The sequence below is a fragment of the Oncorhynchus nerka genome, linkage group LG12 (assembly GCF_034236695.1).
Source record: "Oncorhynchus nerka isolate Pitt River linkage group LG12, Oner_Uvic_2.0, whole genome shotgun sequence".
Taxonomy (NCBI): Eukaryota; Metazoa; Chordata; class Actinopteri; order Salmoniformes; family Salmonidae; genus Oncorhynchus; species Oncorhynchus nerka.
In genome coordinates, this window is record NC_088407.1 from 89,585,985 (window position 1) to 89,605,984 (window position 20,000).

The following is a 20,000-nucleotide window of genomic DNA, read 5'->3' on the forward strand; positions in this document are numbered from 1 at the left end:
ATCATATTGAGTCAGGCTATATGTACAGATCCCAGATCATGAATCAGACTATATGAATAGATCCCAGATCATATTGAGTCAGACTATATGTACAGATCCCAGATCATGAATCAGACTATATGAATAGATCCCAGATCATATCGAGTCAGACTATATGAATAGATCCCAGATCATATCGAGTCAGACTATATGAATAGATCCCAGATCATATGGAGTCAGACTATATGAATAGATCCCAGATCATATCGAGTCAGACTATATGTATAGATCCCAGATCATATGGAGTCAGGCTATATGTACAGATCCCAGATCATATTGAGTCAGACTATATGAATAGATCCCAGATCATATGGAGTCAGACTATATGAATAGATCCCAGATCATATTGAGTCAGACTATATGTACAGATCCCAGATCATATTGAGTCAGGCTATATGTACAGATCCCAGATCATGAATCAGACTATATGAATAGATCCCAGATCATATTGAGTCAGACTATATGAATAGATCCCAGATCATATTGAGTCAGGCTATATGTACAGATCCCAGATCATATTGAATCAGACTATATGAATAGATCCTAGATGATCTCTCTTACTCTGAGACGCTCTGATCTGTATAGTGTGATTGCATAATCACCCAGCTGATGTGATGAATCGTGGTCTCTGCAGCTCCACACTCTGGACCAGCAGCCTGGGTTCAAAGGTCCTGATCTCCACATAGCGAGGCAGGACAGCTATGATGTAGGGGTACTGATGTTCTGAGAGAGAGACAGAGAGACATGATGTAGGGGGACTGATGTTCTGAGAGAGAGAGAGAGACAGAGAGAGACACAGACAGACAGAGACAGAGACTCATTCATTCTCAGTGAAAATGTACTGAGCAAATGTCAAATGGTCTTTTTAACAAATTTCCGTACAACAGACCACATATTCACCCTGCACAGCCTAAATGACAAACAAACAAACCAAAACAAAGGCAAAGTCTTCTCATTCTTTGTTGATTTAGACTCAATTTGGCATGAGGGTCTTGATGGAAAGTGGTGAAGAGGGGGAAAATATAGTACATTATAAAATCCATGTACACAAACAAGGGTTAAAACTGGCAAAAATCCTGCAGTGCCAGACGTGTCCCCCTGCTTAAGCCAGTACATGTCCAGGCCCGTCTGAAGTTTGCTAGCGAGTATTTGGATGATCCAGAAGAAGATTGGGAGAATGTCATATGGTCAGATGAAACCAAAATATAACTTTTTGGTAAAAACTCAACTCGTCGTGTTTGGAGGACAAAGAATGCTGAGTTGCATCCAAAGAACACCATACCTACCGTGAAGCATGGGGGTGGAAACATCATGCTTTGGGGCTGTTTTTCTGCAAAGGGACCAGGATGACTGATCCGTGTAAAGGAAAGAATGAATGGGGCCATGTATCGTGAGATTTTGAGTGATAACCTCCTTCCATCAGCAAGGGCATTGAAGATGAAACGTGGCTGGGTCTTTCAGCATTACAATGATCCCAAACACACCGCCTGGGCAACAAAGGAGTGGCTTCGTAAGAAGCATTTCAAGGTCCTGGAGTGGCCTAGCCAGTCTCCAGATCTCAACCCCATAGAAAATCTTTGGAGGGAGTTGAAAGTCCGTGTTGCCCAGCAACAGCCCCAAAACATCACTGCTCTAGAGGAGATCTGCATGGAGGAATGGGCCAAAATACCAGCAACAGTGTGTGAAAACCTTGTGAAGATTTACAGAAAACTTTTGACCTCTGTTGGCAATGACAAAGGGTATATAAAGTATTGAGATAAACTTTTGTTATTGACCAAATACTTATTTTCCACCATAATTTGCAAAGAAATTAATTAAAAATCCTACAATGTGATTTTCTGGATTTTTTTCCCTCATTTTGTCTGTCATAGTTGAAGTGTACCTATGATGAAAATTACAGGCCTCTCTCATCTTTTTAAGTGGGAGAACTTGCACAATTGGTGGCTGACTAAATACTTTTTTGCCCCAGTGTATGTGCGTCTCCCCCAGGGCCCTATTTCACTGCGAGGTCTACTACACCTGTTGTATTCAGCATTTCACTGTAAGGTCTACTACACCTGTTGTATTCAGCATTTCACTGTAAGGTCTACTACACCTGTTGTATTCAGCATTTCACTGTGAGGTCTACCTACACCCGTTGTATTCAGCATTTCACTGTGAGGTCTACTACACCTGTTGTATTCATCATTTCACTGTAAGGTCTACTACACCTGTTGTATTCAGCATTTCACTGTAAGGTCTACTACACCTGTTGTATTCAGCATTTCATTGTAAGGTCTACTACACCTGTTGTATTCAGCATTTCACTGTGAGGTCTACTACACCCATTGTATTCAGCATTTCACTGTAAGGTCTACTACACCTGTTGTATTCAGCATTTCACTGTGAGGTCTACTACACCTGTTGTATTCAGCATTTCACTGTACGGTCTACTACACCTGTTGTATTCAGCATTTCAGTCTACTACACCTGTTGTATTCAGCATTTCACTGTAAGGTCTACTACACCTGTTGTATTCAGCATTTCACTGTAAGGTCTCCTACACCTGTTGTATTCAGCATTTCACTGTGAGGTCTACTACACCTGTTGTATTCAGCATTTCACTGTGAGGTCTACTACACCCGTTGTATTCAGCATTTCACTGTACGGTCTACTACACCTGTTGTATTCAGCATTTCACTGTAAGGTCTACTACACCTGTTGTATTCAGCATTTCACTGTAAGGTCTACTACACCTGTTGTATTCAGCATTTCACTGTACGGTCTACTACACCTGTTGTATTCAGCATTTCACTGTAAGGTCTACTACACCTGTTGTATTCAGCATTTCACTGTAAGGTCTACTACACCTGTTGTATTCAGCATTTCACTGTACGGTCTACTACACCTGTTGTATTCAGCATTTCACTGTAAGGTCTACCTACACCTGTTGTATTCAGCATTTCACTGTAAGGTCTACTACACCTGTTGTATTCAGCATTTCACTGTAAGGTCTACTACACCTGTTGTATTCAGCATTTCACTGTAAGGTCTCCTACACCTGTTGTATTCAGCATTTCACTGTAAGGTCTCCTACACCTGTTGTATTCAGCATTTCACTGTGAGGTCTACTACACCTGTTGTATTCAGCATTTCACTGTGAGGTCTACTACACCCGTTGTATTCAGCATTTCACTGTACGGTCTACTACACCTGTTGTATTCAGCATTTCACTGTACGGTCTACTACACCTGTTGTATTCAGCATTTCACTGTAAGGTCTACTACACCTGTTGTATTCAGCATTTCACTGTAAGGTCTACTACACCTGTTGTATTCAGCATTTCACTGTACGGTCTACTACACCTGTTGTATTCAGCATTTCACTGTAAGGTCTACTACACCTGTTGTATTCAGCATTTCACTGTACGGTCTACTACACCTGTTGTATTCAGCATTTCACTGTAAGGTCTACTACACCTGTTGTATTCAGCATTTCACTGTAAGGTCTACTACACCTGTTGTATTCAGCATTTCACTGTGAGGTCTACTACACCTGTTGTATTCGGCATTTCACTGTGAGGTCTACTACACCTGTTGTATTCAGCATTTCACTGAGATCTACTACACCTGTTGTATTCAGCATTTCACTGTAAGGTCTACTACACCTGTTGTATTCAGCATTTCACTGTAAGGTCTACTACACCTGTTGTATTCAGCATTTCACTGAGATCTACTACACCTGTTGTATTCAGCATTTCACTGTAAGGTCTACTACACCTGTTGTATTCAGCATTTCACTGTAAGGTCTACTACACCTGTTGTATTCAGCATTACACTGTAAGGTCTACTACACCTGTTGTATTCAGCATTTCACTGTGAGGTCTACTACACCTGTTGTATTCAGCATTTCACTGTAAGGTCTACTACACCTGTTGTATTCAGCATTTCACTGTGAGGTCTACTACACCTGTTGTATTCGGCATTTCACTGTGAGGTCTACTACACCTGTTGTATTCAGCATTTCACTGTAAGGTCTACTACACCTGTTGTATTCAGCATTTCACTGTGAGGTCTACTACACCTATTGTATTCAGCACTTCACTGTGAGGTCTACTACACCTGTTGTATTCAGCATTTCACTGTGAGGTCTACTACACCTGTTGTATTCAGCATTTCACTGTAAGGTCTATCTACACCTGTTGCATTCAGCATTTCACTGTAAGGTCTACTACACCTGTTGTATTCAGCATTTCACTGTGAGGTCTACTACACCTGTTGTATTCAGCATTTCACTGTGAGGTCTACTACACCTGTTGTATTCAGCATTTCACTGTGAGGTCTACTACACCCGTTGTATTCAGCATTTCACTGTACGGTCTACTACACCTGTTGTATTCAGCATTTCACTGTACGGTCTACTACACCTGTTGTATTCAGCATTTCACTGTAAGGTCTACTACACCTGTTGTATTCAGCATTTCACTGTAAGGTCTACTACACCTGTTGTATTCAGCATTTCACTGTACGGTCTACTACACCTGTTGTATTCAGCATTTCACTGTAAGGTCTACTACACCTGTTGTATTCAGCATTTCACTGTACGGTCTACTACACCTGTTGTATTCAGCATTTCACTGTAAGGTCTACTACACCTGTTGTATTCAGCATTTCACTGTAAGGTCTACTACACCTGTTGTATTCAGCATTTCACTGTGAGGTCTACTACACCTGTTGTATTCGGCATTTCACTGTGAGGTCTACTACACCTGTTGTATTCAGCATTTCACTGAGATCTACTACACCTGTTGTATTCAGCATTTCACTGTAAGGTCTACTACACCTGTTGTATTCAGCATTTCACTGTAAGGTCTACTACACCTGTTGTATTCAGCATTTCACTGAGATCTACTACACCTGTTGTATTCAGCATTTCACTGTAAGGTCTACTACACCTGTTGTATTCAGCATTTCACTGTAAGGTCTACTACACCTGTTGTATTCAGCATTACACTGTAAGGTCTACTACACCTGTTGTATTCAGCATTTCACTGTGAGGTCTACTACACCTGTTGTATTCAGCATTTCACTGTAAGGTCTACTACACCTGTTGTATTCAGCATTTCACTGTGAGGTCTACTACACCTGTTGTATTCGGCATTTCACTGTGAGGTCTACTACACCTGTTGTATTCAGCATTTCACTGTAAGGTCTACTACACCTGTTGTATTCAGCATTTCACTGTGAGGTCTACTACACCTATTGTATTCAGCACTTCACTGTGAGGTCTACTACACCTGTTGTATTCAGCATTTCACTGTGAGGTCTACTACACCTGTTGTATTCAGCATTTCACTGTAAGGTCTATCTACACCTGTTGCATTCAGCATTTCACTGTAAGGTCTACTACACCTGTTGTATTCAGCATTTCACTGTGAGGTCTACTACACCTGTTGTATTCAGCATTTCACTGTGAGGTCTACTACACCTGTTGTATTCAGCATTTCACTGTGAGGTCTACTACACCTGTTGTATTCATAAGTGACAAATAAACTTTGATTTGATGTAGTGACATCCCATAGGGTAGTGCACTACTGTTGACCAGGCCTCATAGGGTAGTGCACTACTGTTGACCAGGCCTCATAGGGTAGTGTACTACTGTTGACCAGGCCTCATAGGGTAGTGCACTACTGTTGACCAGGCCTCATAGGGTAGTGCACTACTGTTGACCAGGCCTCATAGGGTAGTGCCCTACTTTTGACCAGGCCTCATAGGGTAGTGCCCTACTTTTGACCAGGCCTCATAGGGTAGTGTACTACTGTTGACCAGGCCTCATAGGGTAGTGCACTACTGTTGACCAGGCCACTTAGGGTAGTGCCCTACTGTTGACCAGGCCACTTAGGGTAGTGCACTACTGTTGACCAGGCCTCATAGGGTAGTGCACTACTGTTGACCAGGCCACATAGCGTAGTGCACTACTTTTGACCAGGCCACATAGGGTAGTGCCCTACTGTTGACCAGGCCACTTAGGGTAGTGCCCTACTTTTGACCAGGCCTCATAGGGTAGTGCACTACTGTTGACCAGGCCTCATAGGGTAGTGCACTACTGTTGACCAGGGCCCATAGGGTAGTGCACTACTGTTGACCAGGCCTCATAGGGTAGTGCACTACTGTTGACCAGGCCTCATAGGGTAGTGCACTACTGTTGACCAGGCCTCATAGGGTAGTGCACTACTGTTGACCAGGCCTCATAGGGTAGTGCACTACTGTTGACCAGGCCTCATAGGGTAGTGCACTACTGTTGACCAGGCCTCATAGGGTAGTGCACTACTGTTGACCAGGCCTCATAGGGTAGTGCACTACTGTTGACCAGGCCTCATAGGGTAGTGCACTACTGTTGACCAGGCCTCATAGGGTAGCACTGTTGACCAGGCCTCATAGGGTAGTGACCAGGCCACATAGGGTAGTGCCCTACTGTTGACCAGGCCACTTAGGGTAGTGCCCTACTTTTGACCAGGCCTCATAGGGTAGTGCACTACTGTTGACCAGGCCTCATAGGGTAGTGCACTACTGTTGACCAGGCCTCATAGGGTAGTGCACTACTGTTGACCAGGCCACATAGGGTAGTGCCCTACTTTTGACCAGGCCACATAGGGTAGTGCCCTACTTTTGACCAGGCCACATAGGGTAGTGCCCTACTTTTGACCAGGCCACATAGGGTAGTGCCCTACTTTTGACCAGGCCACATAGGGTAGTGCACTACTGTTGACCAGGCCACATAGGGTAGTGCCCTACTTTTGACCAGGCCACATAGGGTAGTGCCCTACTTTTGACCAGGCCACATAGGGTAGTGCCCTACTGTTGACCAGGCCACATAGGGTAGTGCCCTACTTTTGACCAGGCCACATAGGGTAGTGCCCTACTTTTGACCAGGCCACATAGGCCCATATTTAGGGTGCCATTTGGGACAGGATATTACACAAACAGAAAGGAACTCGTGTTCGTACCCATTGCGATGGGGATGTCGGTCCAGTTGAGAGCATACTTCTGAGTGCAGACCCCCTCCTCGTTGAGCACCACCGTGAGGTCATCCTGGCCCACCGCCACCTTCCCATCAGCCAGGGGGGCCACCAGGGGCTCCAGCTGCTTCCCTGTGGGGAAGAGCTCCTTGATGGAACCACGACCATCCATCTGGAGGACAGAGACAGACAGAGAGACAGAGAGAGAGATACAGACAGAGAGACAGACAGACAGAGAGAGAGAGACAGAGAGAGAGAGCGACAGAGAGAGAGAGCGACAGAGAGAGAGAGCGACAGAGAGAGAGAGCGACAGAGAGAGAGAGACAGACAGAGAGACAGACAGAGAGACAGACAGAGAGACAGACAGAGAGACAGACAGAGAGACAGACAGAGAGACAGACAGAGAGACAGACAGAGAGACAGACAGACAGAGATACAGAGAGAGAGAGACAGAGAGAGAGAGACAGAGAGAGAGCGACAGAGAGAGAGAGACAGAGAGAGAGAGACCGAGAGAGAGACAGATCATAAGGCACCAAATGGTATAAAAAGGACAAAAAAAAACTCATTTTGATTTTATGTTTCAAAACCGTTTTTCTACAGTGTGCCCTACTGAACACAACCCAGGAGAGTCTGAAGGAAAACAAGGAACATTGGTGCTTCATCTTCACCGAACTTCATTCTGTCACGTCTGCAGTAAAACATGAAATCCACACAGTGTTTCCTGTTTTGTGCCCCACTGACCCGGATGAGGTAGTAGTCTCTCTTGAAGCCTACACAGATGGAGTTCTGACACCAGGCCATGGACTTTGGGATGTCTGGAGCAGCAAAGTCCCCCTGACAGACAAACAAACAAAACACTAACAAGGTTCATTCCTTTTAGTTAACAATATCCCTGTAGAAGAGGTTTGTTTATCCTGCCATTATAGCAGTCCACTCACCCCCCCATGTCACCTCCCTCCCCGTCTCACCTGCAGCTCATAGAACTCCCCGTCTCACCTGTAAACTCCCCGTCTCACCTGCAGCTCATAGAACTCCCCGTCTCACCTGCAGCTCATAGAACTCCCCGTCTCACCTGCAGCTCATAGAACTCCCCGTCTCAGCTGCAGCTCATAGAACTCCCCGTCTCAGCTGCAGCTCATAGAACTCCCCGTCTCAGCTGCAGCTGCAGCTCACCTGCAGAACTCCCCGTCTCACCTGCAGCTCATAGAACTCCCCGTCTCACCTGCAGCTCATAGAACTCCCCGTCTCAGCTGCAGCTCATAGAACTCCCCGTCTCAGCTGCAGCTCATAGAACTCCCCGTCTCACCTGCAGCTCATAGAACTCCCCGTCTCAGCTGCAGCTCATAGAACTCCCCGTCTCACCTGTAGCTCATAGAACTCCCCGTCTCACCTGTAGCTCATAGAACTCCCCGTCTCACCTGTAGCTCATAGAACTCCCCGTCTCACCTGCAGCTCATAGAACTCCCCGTCTCACCTGCAGCTCATAGAACTCCCTGTCTCACCTGTAAACTCCCCGTCTCACCTGCAGCTCATAGAACTCCCTGTCTCACCTGTAAACTCCCTGTCTCACCTGCAGCTCATAGAACTCCCCGTCTCACCTGCAGCTCGCAGAACTCCCCGTCTCACCTGCAGCTCATAGAACTCCCCGTCTCACCTGCAGCTCGCAGAACTCCCCGTCTCACCTGTAAACTCCCTGTCTCACCTGCAGCTCATAGAACTCCCTGTCTCACCTGCAGCTCATAGAACTCCCTGTCTCACCTGCAGCTCATAGAACTCCCTGTCTCACCTGCAGCTCATAGAACTCCCCGTCTCACCTGCAGCTCATAGAACTCCCCGTCTCACCTGCAGCTCATAGAACTCCCCGTCTCACCTGCAGCTCATAGAACTCCCTGTCTCACCTGTAAACTCCCCGTCTCACCTGCAGCTCGCAGAACTCCCCGTCTCACCTGCAGCTCGCAGAACTCCCCGTCTCACCTGCAGCTCGCAGAACTCCCCGTCTCACCTGCAGCTCGTAGAACTCCCTGTCCTTCCAGTAGTACAGCTGAAGCTTCTTCTTCACAGCAACACACATCCTCAGCTGGGCTTCTCCCGAGGGGGACTGCTGCAACGAAGAAGAAGAAGATCAATTTGGAAAACAGATTTTACAGATAAAATAAGACACCACTGGTTCACATCAACAAACAAAAAAAACATTTACAAACTATGTCATCATCTCACCTGCAGGTCACAGGCGAAGAGCGTTGCCCCTCTGGCCTTGGAGACCACAGTAATCTGCTGAAAGGTCAAGAGGTCGTGGACATGGATGTTGTTCTCTGTAGGTGGGGAGAAACCGGTATGTGCGCGCGCACACACACACACACACACACACACACACACACACACACAAAAACACTATTTGAAAAAAAAAACCATAGGAGCTATGGATTTACTGAGATTAACAACCCACACGTCCAAGTAAACAACAACAAGCTTGTTTACTGAAGAGAGTATATGCTTCTCCTACCTAACAGACTGACGAGGATCTTGTACTGTGACACTACAAACAGCTGTGAGAAGGAGAGACAAGGAAGGTTTTGAACTTCAAAATCACATCTCATTGGTCACATACACATGTTTAACAGATGTTATTGAGGGCGTAGTGAAATGCTTGTGGTCCTAGCTCCCACCAGTAATATCTAACTAAATGCTTGTGGTCCTAGCTCCCACCAGTAATATCTAACTAAATGCTTGTGGTCCTAGTTCCAACAGTGCAGTAATATCTAACTAAATGCTTGTGTTCCTAACTCCCACCAGTGCAGTAATATCTAACTAAATGCTTGTGGTCCTAGCTCCCACCAGTAATATCTAACTAAATGCTTGTGGTCCTAGTTCCAACAGTGCAGTAATATCTAACTAAATGCTTGTGTTCCTAACTCCCACCAGTGCAGTAATATCTAACTAAATGCTTGTGGTCCTAGCTCCCACCAGTGCAGTAATATCTAACTAAATGCTTGTGGTCCTAGCTCCCACCAGTAATATCTAACTAAATGCTTGTGGTCCTAGTTCCAACAGTGCAGTAATATCTAACTAAATGCTTGTGTTCCTAACTCCCACCAGTGCAGTAATATCTAACTAAATGCTTGTGTTCCTAACTCCCACCAGTGCAGTAATATCTAACTAAATGCTTGTGGTCCTAGCTCCCACCAGTGCAGTAATATCTAACTAAATGCTTGTGGTCCTAGCTCCCACCAGTGCAGTAATATCTAACTAAATGCTTGTGGTCCTAGCTCCCACCAGTGCAGTAATATCTAACTAAATGCTTGTGGTCCTAGCTCCCACCAGTGCAGTAATATCTAACTAAATGCTTGTGGTCCTAGCTCCCACCAGTGCAGTAATATCTAACTAAATGCTTGTGGTCCTAGCTCCCACCAGTGCAGTAGTATCTAACTAAATGCTTGTGGTCCTAGCTCCCACCAGTGCAGTAGTATCTAACTAAATGCTTGTGGTCCTAGCTCCCACCAGTGCAGTAGTATCTAACTAAATGCTTGTGGTCCTAGCTCCCACCAGTGCAGTAATATCTAACTAAATGCTTGTGGTCCTAGCTCCCACCAGTGCAGTAATATCTAACTAAATGCTTGTGGTCCTAGCTCCCACCAGTGCAGTAATATCTAACTAAATGCTTGTGGTCCTAGCTCCCACCAGTGCAGTAATATCTAACTAAATGCTTGTGGTCCTAGCTCCCACCAGTGCAGTAGTATCTAACTAAATGCTAGTGGTCCTAGCTCCCACCAGTGCAGTAGTATCTAACTAAATGCTAGTGGTCCTAGCTCCCACCAGTGCAGTAATATCTAACTAAATGCTAGTGGTCCTAGCTCACACCAGTGCAGTAGTATCTAACTAAATGCTAGTGGTCCTAGCTCACACCAGTGCAGTAGTATCTAACTAAATGCTAGTGGTCCTAGCTCCCACCAGTGCAGTAGTATCTAACTAAATGCTAGTGGTCCTAGCTCCCACCAGTGCAGTAGTATCTAACTAAATGCTAGTGGTCCTAGCTCCCACCAGTGCAGTAATATCTAACTAAATGCTAGTGGTCCTAGCTCCCACCAGTGCAGTAATATCTAACTAAATGCTAGTGGTCCTAGCTCCCACCAGTGCAGTAATATCTAACTAAATGCTAGTGGTCCTAGCTCCCACCAGTGCAGTAATATCTAACTAAATGCTAGTGGTCCTAGCTCACACCAGTGCAGTAGTATCTAACTAAATGCTAGTGGTCCTAGCTCCCACCAGTGCAGTAATATCTAACTAAATGCTAGTGGTCCTAGCTCCCACCAGTGCAGTAATATCTAACTTAATGCTAGTGGTCCTAGCTCACACCAGTGCAGTAGTATCTAACTAAATGCTAGTGGTCCTAGCTCCCACCAGTGCAGTAATATCTAACTAAATGCTAGTGGTCCTAGCTCCCACCAGTGCAGTAATATCTAACTAAATGCTAGTGGTCCTAGCTCACACCAGTGCAGTAGTATCTAACTAAATGCTTGTGGTCCTAGCTCCCACCAGTGCAGTAATATCTAACTAAATGCTAGTGGTCCTAGCTCACACCAGTGCAGTAGTATCTAACTAAATGCTAGTGGTCCTAGCTCCCACCAGTGCAGTAATATCTAACTAAATGCTAGTGGTCCTAGCTCCCACCAGTGCAGTAATATCTAACTAAATGCTAGTGGTCCTAGCTCACACCAGTGCAGTAGTATCTAACTAAATGCTAGTGGTCCTAGCTCACACCAGTGCAGTAGTATCTAACTAAATGCTTGTGGTCCTAGCTCCCACCAGTGCAGTAGTATCTAACTAAATGCTAGTGGTCCTAGCTCCCACCAGTGCAGTAGTATCTAACTAAATGCTAGTGGTCCTAGCTCCCACCAGTGCAGTAGTATCTAACTAAATGCTAGTGGTCCTAGCTCCCACCAGTGCAGTAGTATCTAACTAAATGCTTGTGGTCCTAGCTCCCACCAGTGCAGTAGTATCTAACTAAATGCTTGTGGTCCTAGCTCCCACCAGTGCAGTAGTATCTAACTAAATGCTAGTGGTCCTAGCTCCCACCAGTGCAGTAGTATCTAACTAAATGCTAGTGGTCCTAGCTCCCACCAGTGCAGTAGTATCTAACTAAATGCTAGTGGTCCTAGCTCCCACCAGTGCAGTAGTATCTAACTAAATGCTTGTGGTCCTAGCTCCCACCAGTGCAGTAGTATCTAACTAAATGCTAGTGGTCCTAGCTCCCACCAGTGCAGTAATATCTAACTAAATGCTAGTGGTCCTAGCTCCCACCAGTGCAGTAGTATCTAACTAAATGCTAGTGGTCCTAGCTCCCACCAGTGCAGTAGTATCTAACTAAATGCTAGTGGTCCTAGCTCCCACCAGTGCAGTAGTATCTAACTAAATGCTAGTGGTCCTAGCTCCCACCAGTGCAGTAGTATCTAACTAAATGCTTGTGGTCCTAGCTCACACCAGTGCAGTAATATCTAACAATACACACACATCTAAAAGTAAAAGAACGGAATGAAGAAATATATAAATATTAGATCGAGCAACGTCAGAGTGGCATTGGCTAAAATACAGTAGAATAGAATACAGTCTATACATATGAGATGAGTAAAGCATATATATGTAAACATTATCAAAGGGGCCAGTGCTCCATTATCAAAGGGGCCAGTGTTCCATTATCAAAGGGGCCAGTGTTCCATTATCAAAGGGACCAGTGTTCCATTATCAAAGGGACCAGTGTTCCATTATCAAAGGGACCAGTGTTCCATTATCAAAGGGACCAGTGTTCCATTATCAAAGGGACCAGTGTTCCATTATCAAAGGGACCAGTGTTCCATTATCAAAGGGACCAGTGTTCCATTATCAAAGGGACCAGTGTTCCATTATCAAAGGGACCAGTGTTCCATTATCAAAGGGACCAGTGATTTCAAGTCTATGTTGACAGCAGAACAACGGTAGAATAAGTGCCGGACATAAGGACAGGCCCTTAAACTCTTTCCAGAACTTGAAATGCCAATTGCGCTATCGAGGAGGATCCTTGTTGTTGTTGTTGTTGTTGTCGTCATTCGAGTGGTCACGTGTTGGAGCTGTGGTATGAACTGTATACCCTGAGTTGTACTCATACAGAGAGGGGGGAAGCTAATGGGGGCTAAGCTAGCACATGACGCGAAACACACACCAAATCCTTGTCAGTCATTGTCATACCCCGTTTGGCTTGACAAATAGCAGCAACTGAACCAGGCTAGGACAATGGAGTGTCTACTATATTTCTTTAATCTGACATCCCTCATTTAAAAAAGAAAATGTTTTTTAAATGACCGTCACATCAACAGAATGTGAAGTCTCACTCTGACTAATATACAGTGGGGCAAAAAAACGTATTTAGTCAGCCACCAATTGTGCAAGTTCTCCCACTTAAAAAGATGAGAGGCCTGTAATTTTCATCATAGGTACGTACACTTCAACTATGACAGACACTGACTAATATACCTGCTGGATCTTCTTTGAGAAGTTCTTGTTGGACTTCTCCAGAGTTACCTCAAACCTGTTGGTACCTACGAGGAAGAGAGAGAGAGATAGGATATGTTTCCTTGTTTTAAACACCTGCTACGGAATGAGGAACAAAATAAAAAACACAATGACGCTGGAAACTATGCTTGCAGACGACAAACATTCACATACAAATAGACAGGGCCCTGGGACAGACACATACACATAGACAGGGCCCTGGGACAGACACATACACATAGACAGGGCCCTGGGACAGACACATACACATAGACAGGGCCCTGGGACAGACACATACACATAGACAGGGCCCTGGGACAGACACATACACATGGACAGGGCCCTGGGACACACACATACACATAGACAGGGCCCTGGGACAGACACATACACATAGACAGGGCCCTGGGACACACACATACACATAGACAGGGCCCTGGGGCACACACATACACATAGACAGGGCCCTGGGGGAGACACACATACACATAGACAGGGCCCTGGGACAGACACACACACATAGACAGGGCCCTGGGACACACACATACACATAGACAGGGCCCTGGGACACACACATAGACAGGGCCCTGGGACACACACATACACATAGACAGGGCCCTGGGACAGACACATACACATAGACAGGGCCCTGGGACACACACACATACAAATAGACAGGGAGACAGCAGTCTCTCTCTTATTCACCTGCATTATTTTTTATCCTGTAGAGCAGGAGATGGCCTGGTTTAGTGCCTACCAGAAGCCAGTCCTCTGTTAAGTGATAGGAGGAGAGAAGGTCATGATTAGTAAGTATGGATACATCCCAAAAGTAGTGCACTAGGACTCTCGTCAAAAGTAGTGCACTACATAGGGAACAAGCATTCACAGAGCAAAATTATAACAACGGTATTAAATTCTCCACGTCCTCGACCATGTGCAAGACAGGGTTGCTTTGTTTACAAATGTTGTCGCCTCAAAACTCATCAAGGTAACATTGCTACAACTAGCAGACAAGAGTTATCTGCTGGTTATCTGGTAAACAAACCAGTCAGCTAACTTAGTACCTACCTAGTTAACTAGTTAGGTAGTTTATGGCAACAATAATTTGCTAATGTTAGTTAGTTTGCTGACATTATCAACTTACCCCAAGCAGCAAGACAGTCAATCTGTAGAGGCAGTTTCTCCAGGATGGGGACCGGTTCGTAAGCGTCATGCATTGTGGAGTCTCGGTAGTTACCGGTACTTTAGTTCCCCCTATAAAAAAATCTAGTAACGTTAGTGACAATAAGAAAACATTTTTAGGCAACGTTACAAAAAAAAAAGGTACGTCTGGAAATGTCAAGTCCAACCCCCGTCGATTAAACCGTGTCTTTAATCCGTGCAGGTAACCTTAACATAATTCCACTGTCATTCGTTGAAGCCATGACATCCAAAACAAATAGCGAGTAAATTGATTAGCGAACGAACTTTGCTTTATTAGCGAGAGGACACCAACAAGGATAATGCGTTAACAAAATTCCCTATGATCCCCATGTTGGTCTTGACCGAACCTCTTGATTAATAATACAACTTAATTGACACAGAAATCTGAAATAAGTAGCTAAATACTTCTCCTATAAAAATGTCCTGCTAGTCAATTAGCTAACACAAGAGAGATATATATAAATAAAACTGCTAACACACAGTGTCTGCTCCTTACTGACACGTCACGTGATCAGTACATCAGAGAGGAAGAAGCGGAGCGAGAGGGGAAACTCCGCCCAACAATTTGTCTCCTCCGGAAGTTGCCGTTTTTTTTCTCCCCCGCACACCAAGCGAGGAGGGTTTTTGTATTGGGAGTTTGGTCAACTAAAAAAATAAATTAAATGTAATGGCTTATTTGCTGCGTGAGGTTGATTTGATCGAATATAAATAGCTTAGGTTGTTACGAGTGTACTGATATAAATGGGACAAGTGACACACCGCCAACATTGATTAACATAAAACATTTAAAAAACATTTATATCGAAGTTGTGCGTTAAAGGACGTGTATTTCCATTGTCAGAGCGGCCACTCGAAAATCTGGTCAATATAATGGATAATATGTGAGTACAATCACGAGGGATGAATTAGAACAAGGCGAACCTTGGGGCGGCAGGGTAGCCTAGTGGTTAGAGTGTTGGACTAGTAATCGACAAGGTACAAATCTGTCGTTCTGCCCCCTGAACAAGGCAGTTAACCCACTGTTCCTAGGCCGTCATTGAAAATAAGAATGTGTTCTTAACTGACTTGCCTAGTTAAATAAATAAAGGTTTTAAAAAAAAATTAACCAGTGTCCTAGTACCGGGTCGTAGTAGAGAATAATGAGTATCTTGTGACCCTAAAAAATAAAAAAAAACATAATACTATACACATCTTGTATTAATTTGGTGACAAGGTTTTAATATAAACTTTAATCCCAGAATAAACAGCAAAAACAATGCAATGATGTAAGAAAGAAATTACAACACAGACCCACTTTACTGTACATTAGATGCTGTCCTTATTTCCTGCTAAACAAAAACAATGCAATGCAGGACAATTGAACATTACAAAACCATATGATGTCTGTAGAATAAATTACTGGGTGAGTGGGCCTAGTCTGGCCTCACAGGCTGTGTTTAACTTGCATTGTGCCAGCGTTGGGGGGTCAAATTAATTATCTTGGGAGGTGGTGGTGGCAGAAACTAACATAAAAAGCCTCACAGTGACACATACTAATGCATTTAGCAAATCTGACAAATTATCAGACTGCACTGTGTCAATACTAATATAGATAGGTGTCAATGGCAGACTGACTGACTCACTGGGCCAAGTGACATCCCATAGGGTAGTGCACTACTGTTGACCAGGCCTCATAGGGTAGTGTACTACTGTTGACCAGGGCCCATAGGGTAGTACTACTGTTGACCAGGCCCATAGGGTAGTGCACTATTGACCACTACTACTGTTGACCAGGCCTCATAGGGTAGTGCACTACTGTTGACCAGGGCCCATAGGGTAGTGCACTACTGTTGACCAGGGCCCATAGGATAGTGCACTAGTGACCAGGCCTCATAGGGTAGTACTGTTGACCAGGCCTCATAGGGTAGTGCACTACATTGACCAGGGCCCATAGTAGTGCACTACTGTTGACCAGGGCCCATAGGGTAGTGCACTACTGTTGACCAGGGCCCATAGGGTTGACTGTTGACCAGGCCTCATAGGGTAGTGCACTACTGGTGACCAGGCCTCATAGGGTAGTGCACTACTGTTGACCAGGCCTCATAGGGTAGTGCACTACTGTTGACCAGGCCTCTGTAGTCTACTGTTGACCAGGGCCCATAGGGTAGGGAACTATGACCTGGGATAGGGTAGGGCACTACTGTTGACCAGGCCTCATAGGGTAGTGCACTACTGTTGACCAGGCCTCATAGGGTAACTACTGTTGACCAGGCCTCATAGGGTAGTGCACACTGTTGACCAGGCCTCAGGGTAGTGCACTACTGTTGACCAGGCCTCATAGGGTAACTACTGTTGACCAGGCCTCATAGGGTAGGGAACACTGTTGACCAGGGCCCATAGTGCACTACTGTTGACCAGGGCCCATAAGGTAGTGCACTACTGTTGACCAGGGCCCATAGGGTAGTGCACTACTGTTGACCAGGGCCCATAAGGTAGTGCACTACTGTTGACCAGGGCCCATAGGGTAGTGCACTACTGTTGACCAGGGCCCATAAGGTAGTGCACTACTGTTGACCAGGGCCCATAGGGTAGTGCACTACTGTTGACCAGGGCCCATAGGGTAGGGAACTACTGTTGACCAGGGCCCATTGGGTAGTGCACTACTGTTGACCAGGGACCCTATCGGTCAACAGCACTTATGGGTGGTCAACAGTAGTGACCCTATGGGCCCTGGTCAACAGGTCAACCTTATGAGGCCTGGTCACAGTAGTGTTCTATATAGGGAATAGGGAATAGGGAATAGGGCTGGTCAACAGTAGTGTTCTATATAGGGCCCTGGTCAACTGTAGTGTTCTATATAGGGAATAGGGCCCTGGTCAACAGTAGTGCACTACCTTATGGGCCCTGGTCAACAGTAGTGTTCTATATAGGGCCCTGGTCAACAGTAGTGTTCTATATAGGGTCCTGGTCAACAGTAGTGTTCTATATAGGGCCCTGGTCAACAGTAGTGTTCTATATAGGGCCCTGGTCAACAGTAGTGTTCTATAGTAGTGAATAGGGTCCTGGTCAACAGTAGTGTTCAACAGGGCCCTGGTCTACAGTAGTGTTCTATATAGGGCCCTGGTCAACAGTAGTGTTCTATATAGGGCCCTGGTCAACAGTAGTGTTCTATATAGGGCCCTGGTCAACAGTAGTGTTCTATATAGGGCCCTGGTCAACAGTAGTGTTCTATATAGGGTCCTGGTCAACAGTAGTGTTCTATATAGGGCCCTGGTCAACAGTAGTGTTCTATATAGGACTCTGGTCAACAGTAGTGTTCTATATAGGGTTCAGTAGTACACTACAGAGGGAATAGGGGGCCATTTGGCAAAGCCGTAGAATTTATTAGCGGCTACTGTTGACCAGGGCCCATAGGGTAGTGCACTACTGTTGACCAGGGCCCATAGGGTAGTGCACTACTGTTGACCAGGGCCCATAGGGTAGTGGCCCTGGTGACCAGGGCCCATAGTAGCACTCCTGTGACCAGGGCCCATAGGGTAGTGCACTATGACCAGGGCCCATAGGGTAGTGCACTACTGTTGACCAGGGCCCATTGGGTAGTGCACTACTGTTGACCAGGGACCCTATCGGTCAACAGTAGTGCACTTCCCTATGGGCCCTGGTCAACAGTAGAGTTCTATATAGGGAATAGGGCCCTGGTCAACAGTAGTGTACTATATAGGGAATAGGGCCCTGGTCAACAGTATTGTTCTATATAGGGAATAGGGCCCTGGTCAACAGTAGTGTTCTATATAGGGAATAGGGCTCTGGTCAACAGTAGTGTACTATATAGGGAATAGGGTCCTGGTCAACAGTAGTGTTCTATATAGGGAATAGGGCTCTGGTCAACAGTAGTGTTCTATATAGGGAATAGGGTCCTGGTCAACAGTAGTGTTCTATATAGGGAATAGGGCCCTGGTCAACAGTAGTGTTCTATATAGGGAATAGGGCCCTGGTCAACAGTAGTGTTCTATATAGGGAATAGGGCCCTGGTCAACAGTAGTGTTCTATATAGGGAATAGGGCCCTGGTCAACAGTAGTGTTCTATATAGGGAATAGGGCCCTGGTCAACAGTAGTGCACTATATAGGGAATAGGGCCCTGGTCAACAGTAGTGTTCTATATAGGGTCCTGGTCAACAGTAGTGTTCTATATAGGGCCCTGGTCAACAGTAGTGTTCTATATAGGTCCCTGGTCAACAGTAGTGTTCTATATAGGGCCCTGGTCAACAGTAGTGTTCTATATAGGACTCTGGTCAACAGTAGTGTTCTATATAGGGCCCTGGTCAACAGTAGTGTTCTATATAGGGCCCTGGTCAACAGTAGTGTTCTATATAGGGCCCTGGTCAACAGTAGTGTTCTATATAGGGCCCTGGTCAACAGTAGTGTTCTATATAGGGCCCTGGTCAACAGTAGTGTTCTATATAGGGCCCTGGTCAACAGTAGTACACTACAGAGGGAATAGGGGGCCATTTGGCAAAGCCGTAGAATTTATTAGCGTCTGCATGGCGGTGCTCAAATGAAGGAACATAAAAGTGTTATAAATATAGGATCTGATGGGTCACTTCATTTGACTCCATCAATGGCTGCCTCGGTGAAACCCCTCCCCTCGGTGAAACCCCTCCCCTCGGTGAAACCCCTCCACTCGGTGAAACCCCTCCACTCGGTGAAACCCCTCCACTCGGTGAAACCCCTCCACTCGGTGAAACCCCTCCACTCGGTCATTCCATTTTGGATCTCTCCATCTTGGTTTTCAGAATTTCCTGGGGACAAAAAACGAGAGAAACATGAGTCTCTGTTGAATGATGGTAACACAAAATATAACTTTTGACTGAGCTTTTTTTTAATATATTTTTTTAAATAGACAAAAAATGTGACCGTCAGTCATTAGAGAGAGAAGGTCCTTATTTACCTCCTCTTCATCAAGCATTACTGGGAGGGCTCTGTAGAGAGAGAGGGAGACAGAGAGACAGAGAGAGACACAGAGAGAGAGACACAGAGGGAGACAGAGAGAGACAGAGACAGAGAGAGACACAGGGAGACAGAGAGAGAGGGAGACAGAGAGAGAGGGAGACAGAGAGAGAGGGAGACAGAGAGAGAGGCACAGAGAGGGAGGGAGACACAGAGACAGAGAGAGAGACACAGAGAGACAGACAGAGAGAGAGGGAGACAGACAGAGAGAGAGGGAGACAGACAGAGAGAGAGGGAGACAGAGAGAGACAC

General features: G+C 45.5%; 2 protein-coding genes and 1 long non-coding RNA gene across 6 annotated transcripts in view; all 3 read right to left on the reverse strand.

Moving 5' to 3' along the window:
• Positions 1 to 15,318, reverse strand: part of vps39 (VPS39 subunit of HOPS complex) — a 50,441-nt gene extending 35,123 nt beyond the window's left edge. Inside the window, exons 1-10 of one of the 3 annotated variants that reach the window (XM_065025942.1) lie at positions 15,242 to 15,318; positions 14,703 to 14,812; positions 14,264 to 14,329; positions 13,541 to 13,605; positions 9,540 to 9,582; positions 9,254 to 9,348; positions 9,039 to 9,137; positions 7,778 to 7,870; positions 7,025 to 7,208; positions 642 to 762 (exon numbers count right to left, since the gene is read on the reverse strand). In XM_065025942.1, coding sequence (XP_064882014.1) covers positions 642 to 762; positions 7,025 to 7,208; positions 7,778 to 7,870; positions 9,039 to 9,137; positions 9,254 to 9,348; positions 9,540 to 9,582; positions 13,541 to 13,605; positions 14,264 to 14,329; positions 14,703 to 14,775 — 839 coding nt within the window. In that variant the 5' untranslated portion in view covers positions 14,776 to 14,812; positions 15,242 to 15,318. Of the gene's footprint in view, positions 1 to 641; positions 763 to 7,024; positions 7,209 to 7,777; positions 8,193 to 8,230; positions 8,971 to 9,038; positions 9,138 to 9,253; positions 9,349 to 9,539; positions 9,583 to 13,540; positions 13,606 to 14,263; positions 14,330 to 14,702 lie in introns of those variants that run through there. The other 2 variants (XM_065025943.1, XM_065025944.1) reach the window with 2 other exon arrangements.
• Positions 15,319 to 15,953: 635 nt separating this feature from the next.
• LOC135574383 (uncharacterized) lies at positions 15,954 to 16,616 on the reverse strand. The gene is made up of 2 exons (XR_010465433.1): positions 16,519 to 16,616; positions 15,954 to 16,476 (listed from the first exon to the last, which is right to left on the reverse strand). It is a non-coding gene; the product is annotated as an uncharacterized LOC135574383 (long non-coding RNA).
• Positions 16,617 to 18,293: 1,677 nt separating this feature from the next.
• Positions 18,294 to 20,000, reverse strand: part of LOC115125196 (transmembrane protein 87A-like) — a 29,701-nt gene continuing 27,994 nt past the window's right edge. For both annotated transcript variants that reach the window (XM_065025948.1, XM_065025949.1), the window contains 2 exons: positions 19,690 to 19,720; positions 18,294 to 19,540 (listed from right to left, as the gene is read on the reverse strand). In XM_065025948.1, the coding sequence (XP_064882020.1) occupies positions 19,499 to 19,540; positions 19,690 to 19,720 (73 nt within the window). In that variant the 3' untranslated portion in view covers positions 18,294 to 19,498. The remainder of the gene's footprint in view (positions 19,541 to 19,689; positions 19,721 to 20,000) is intronic.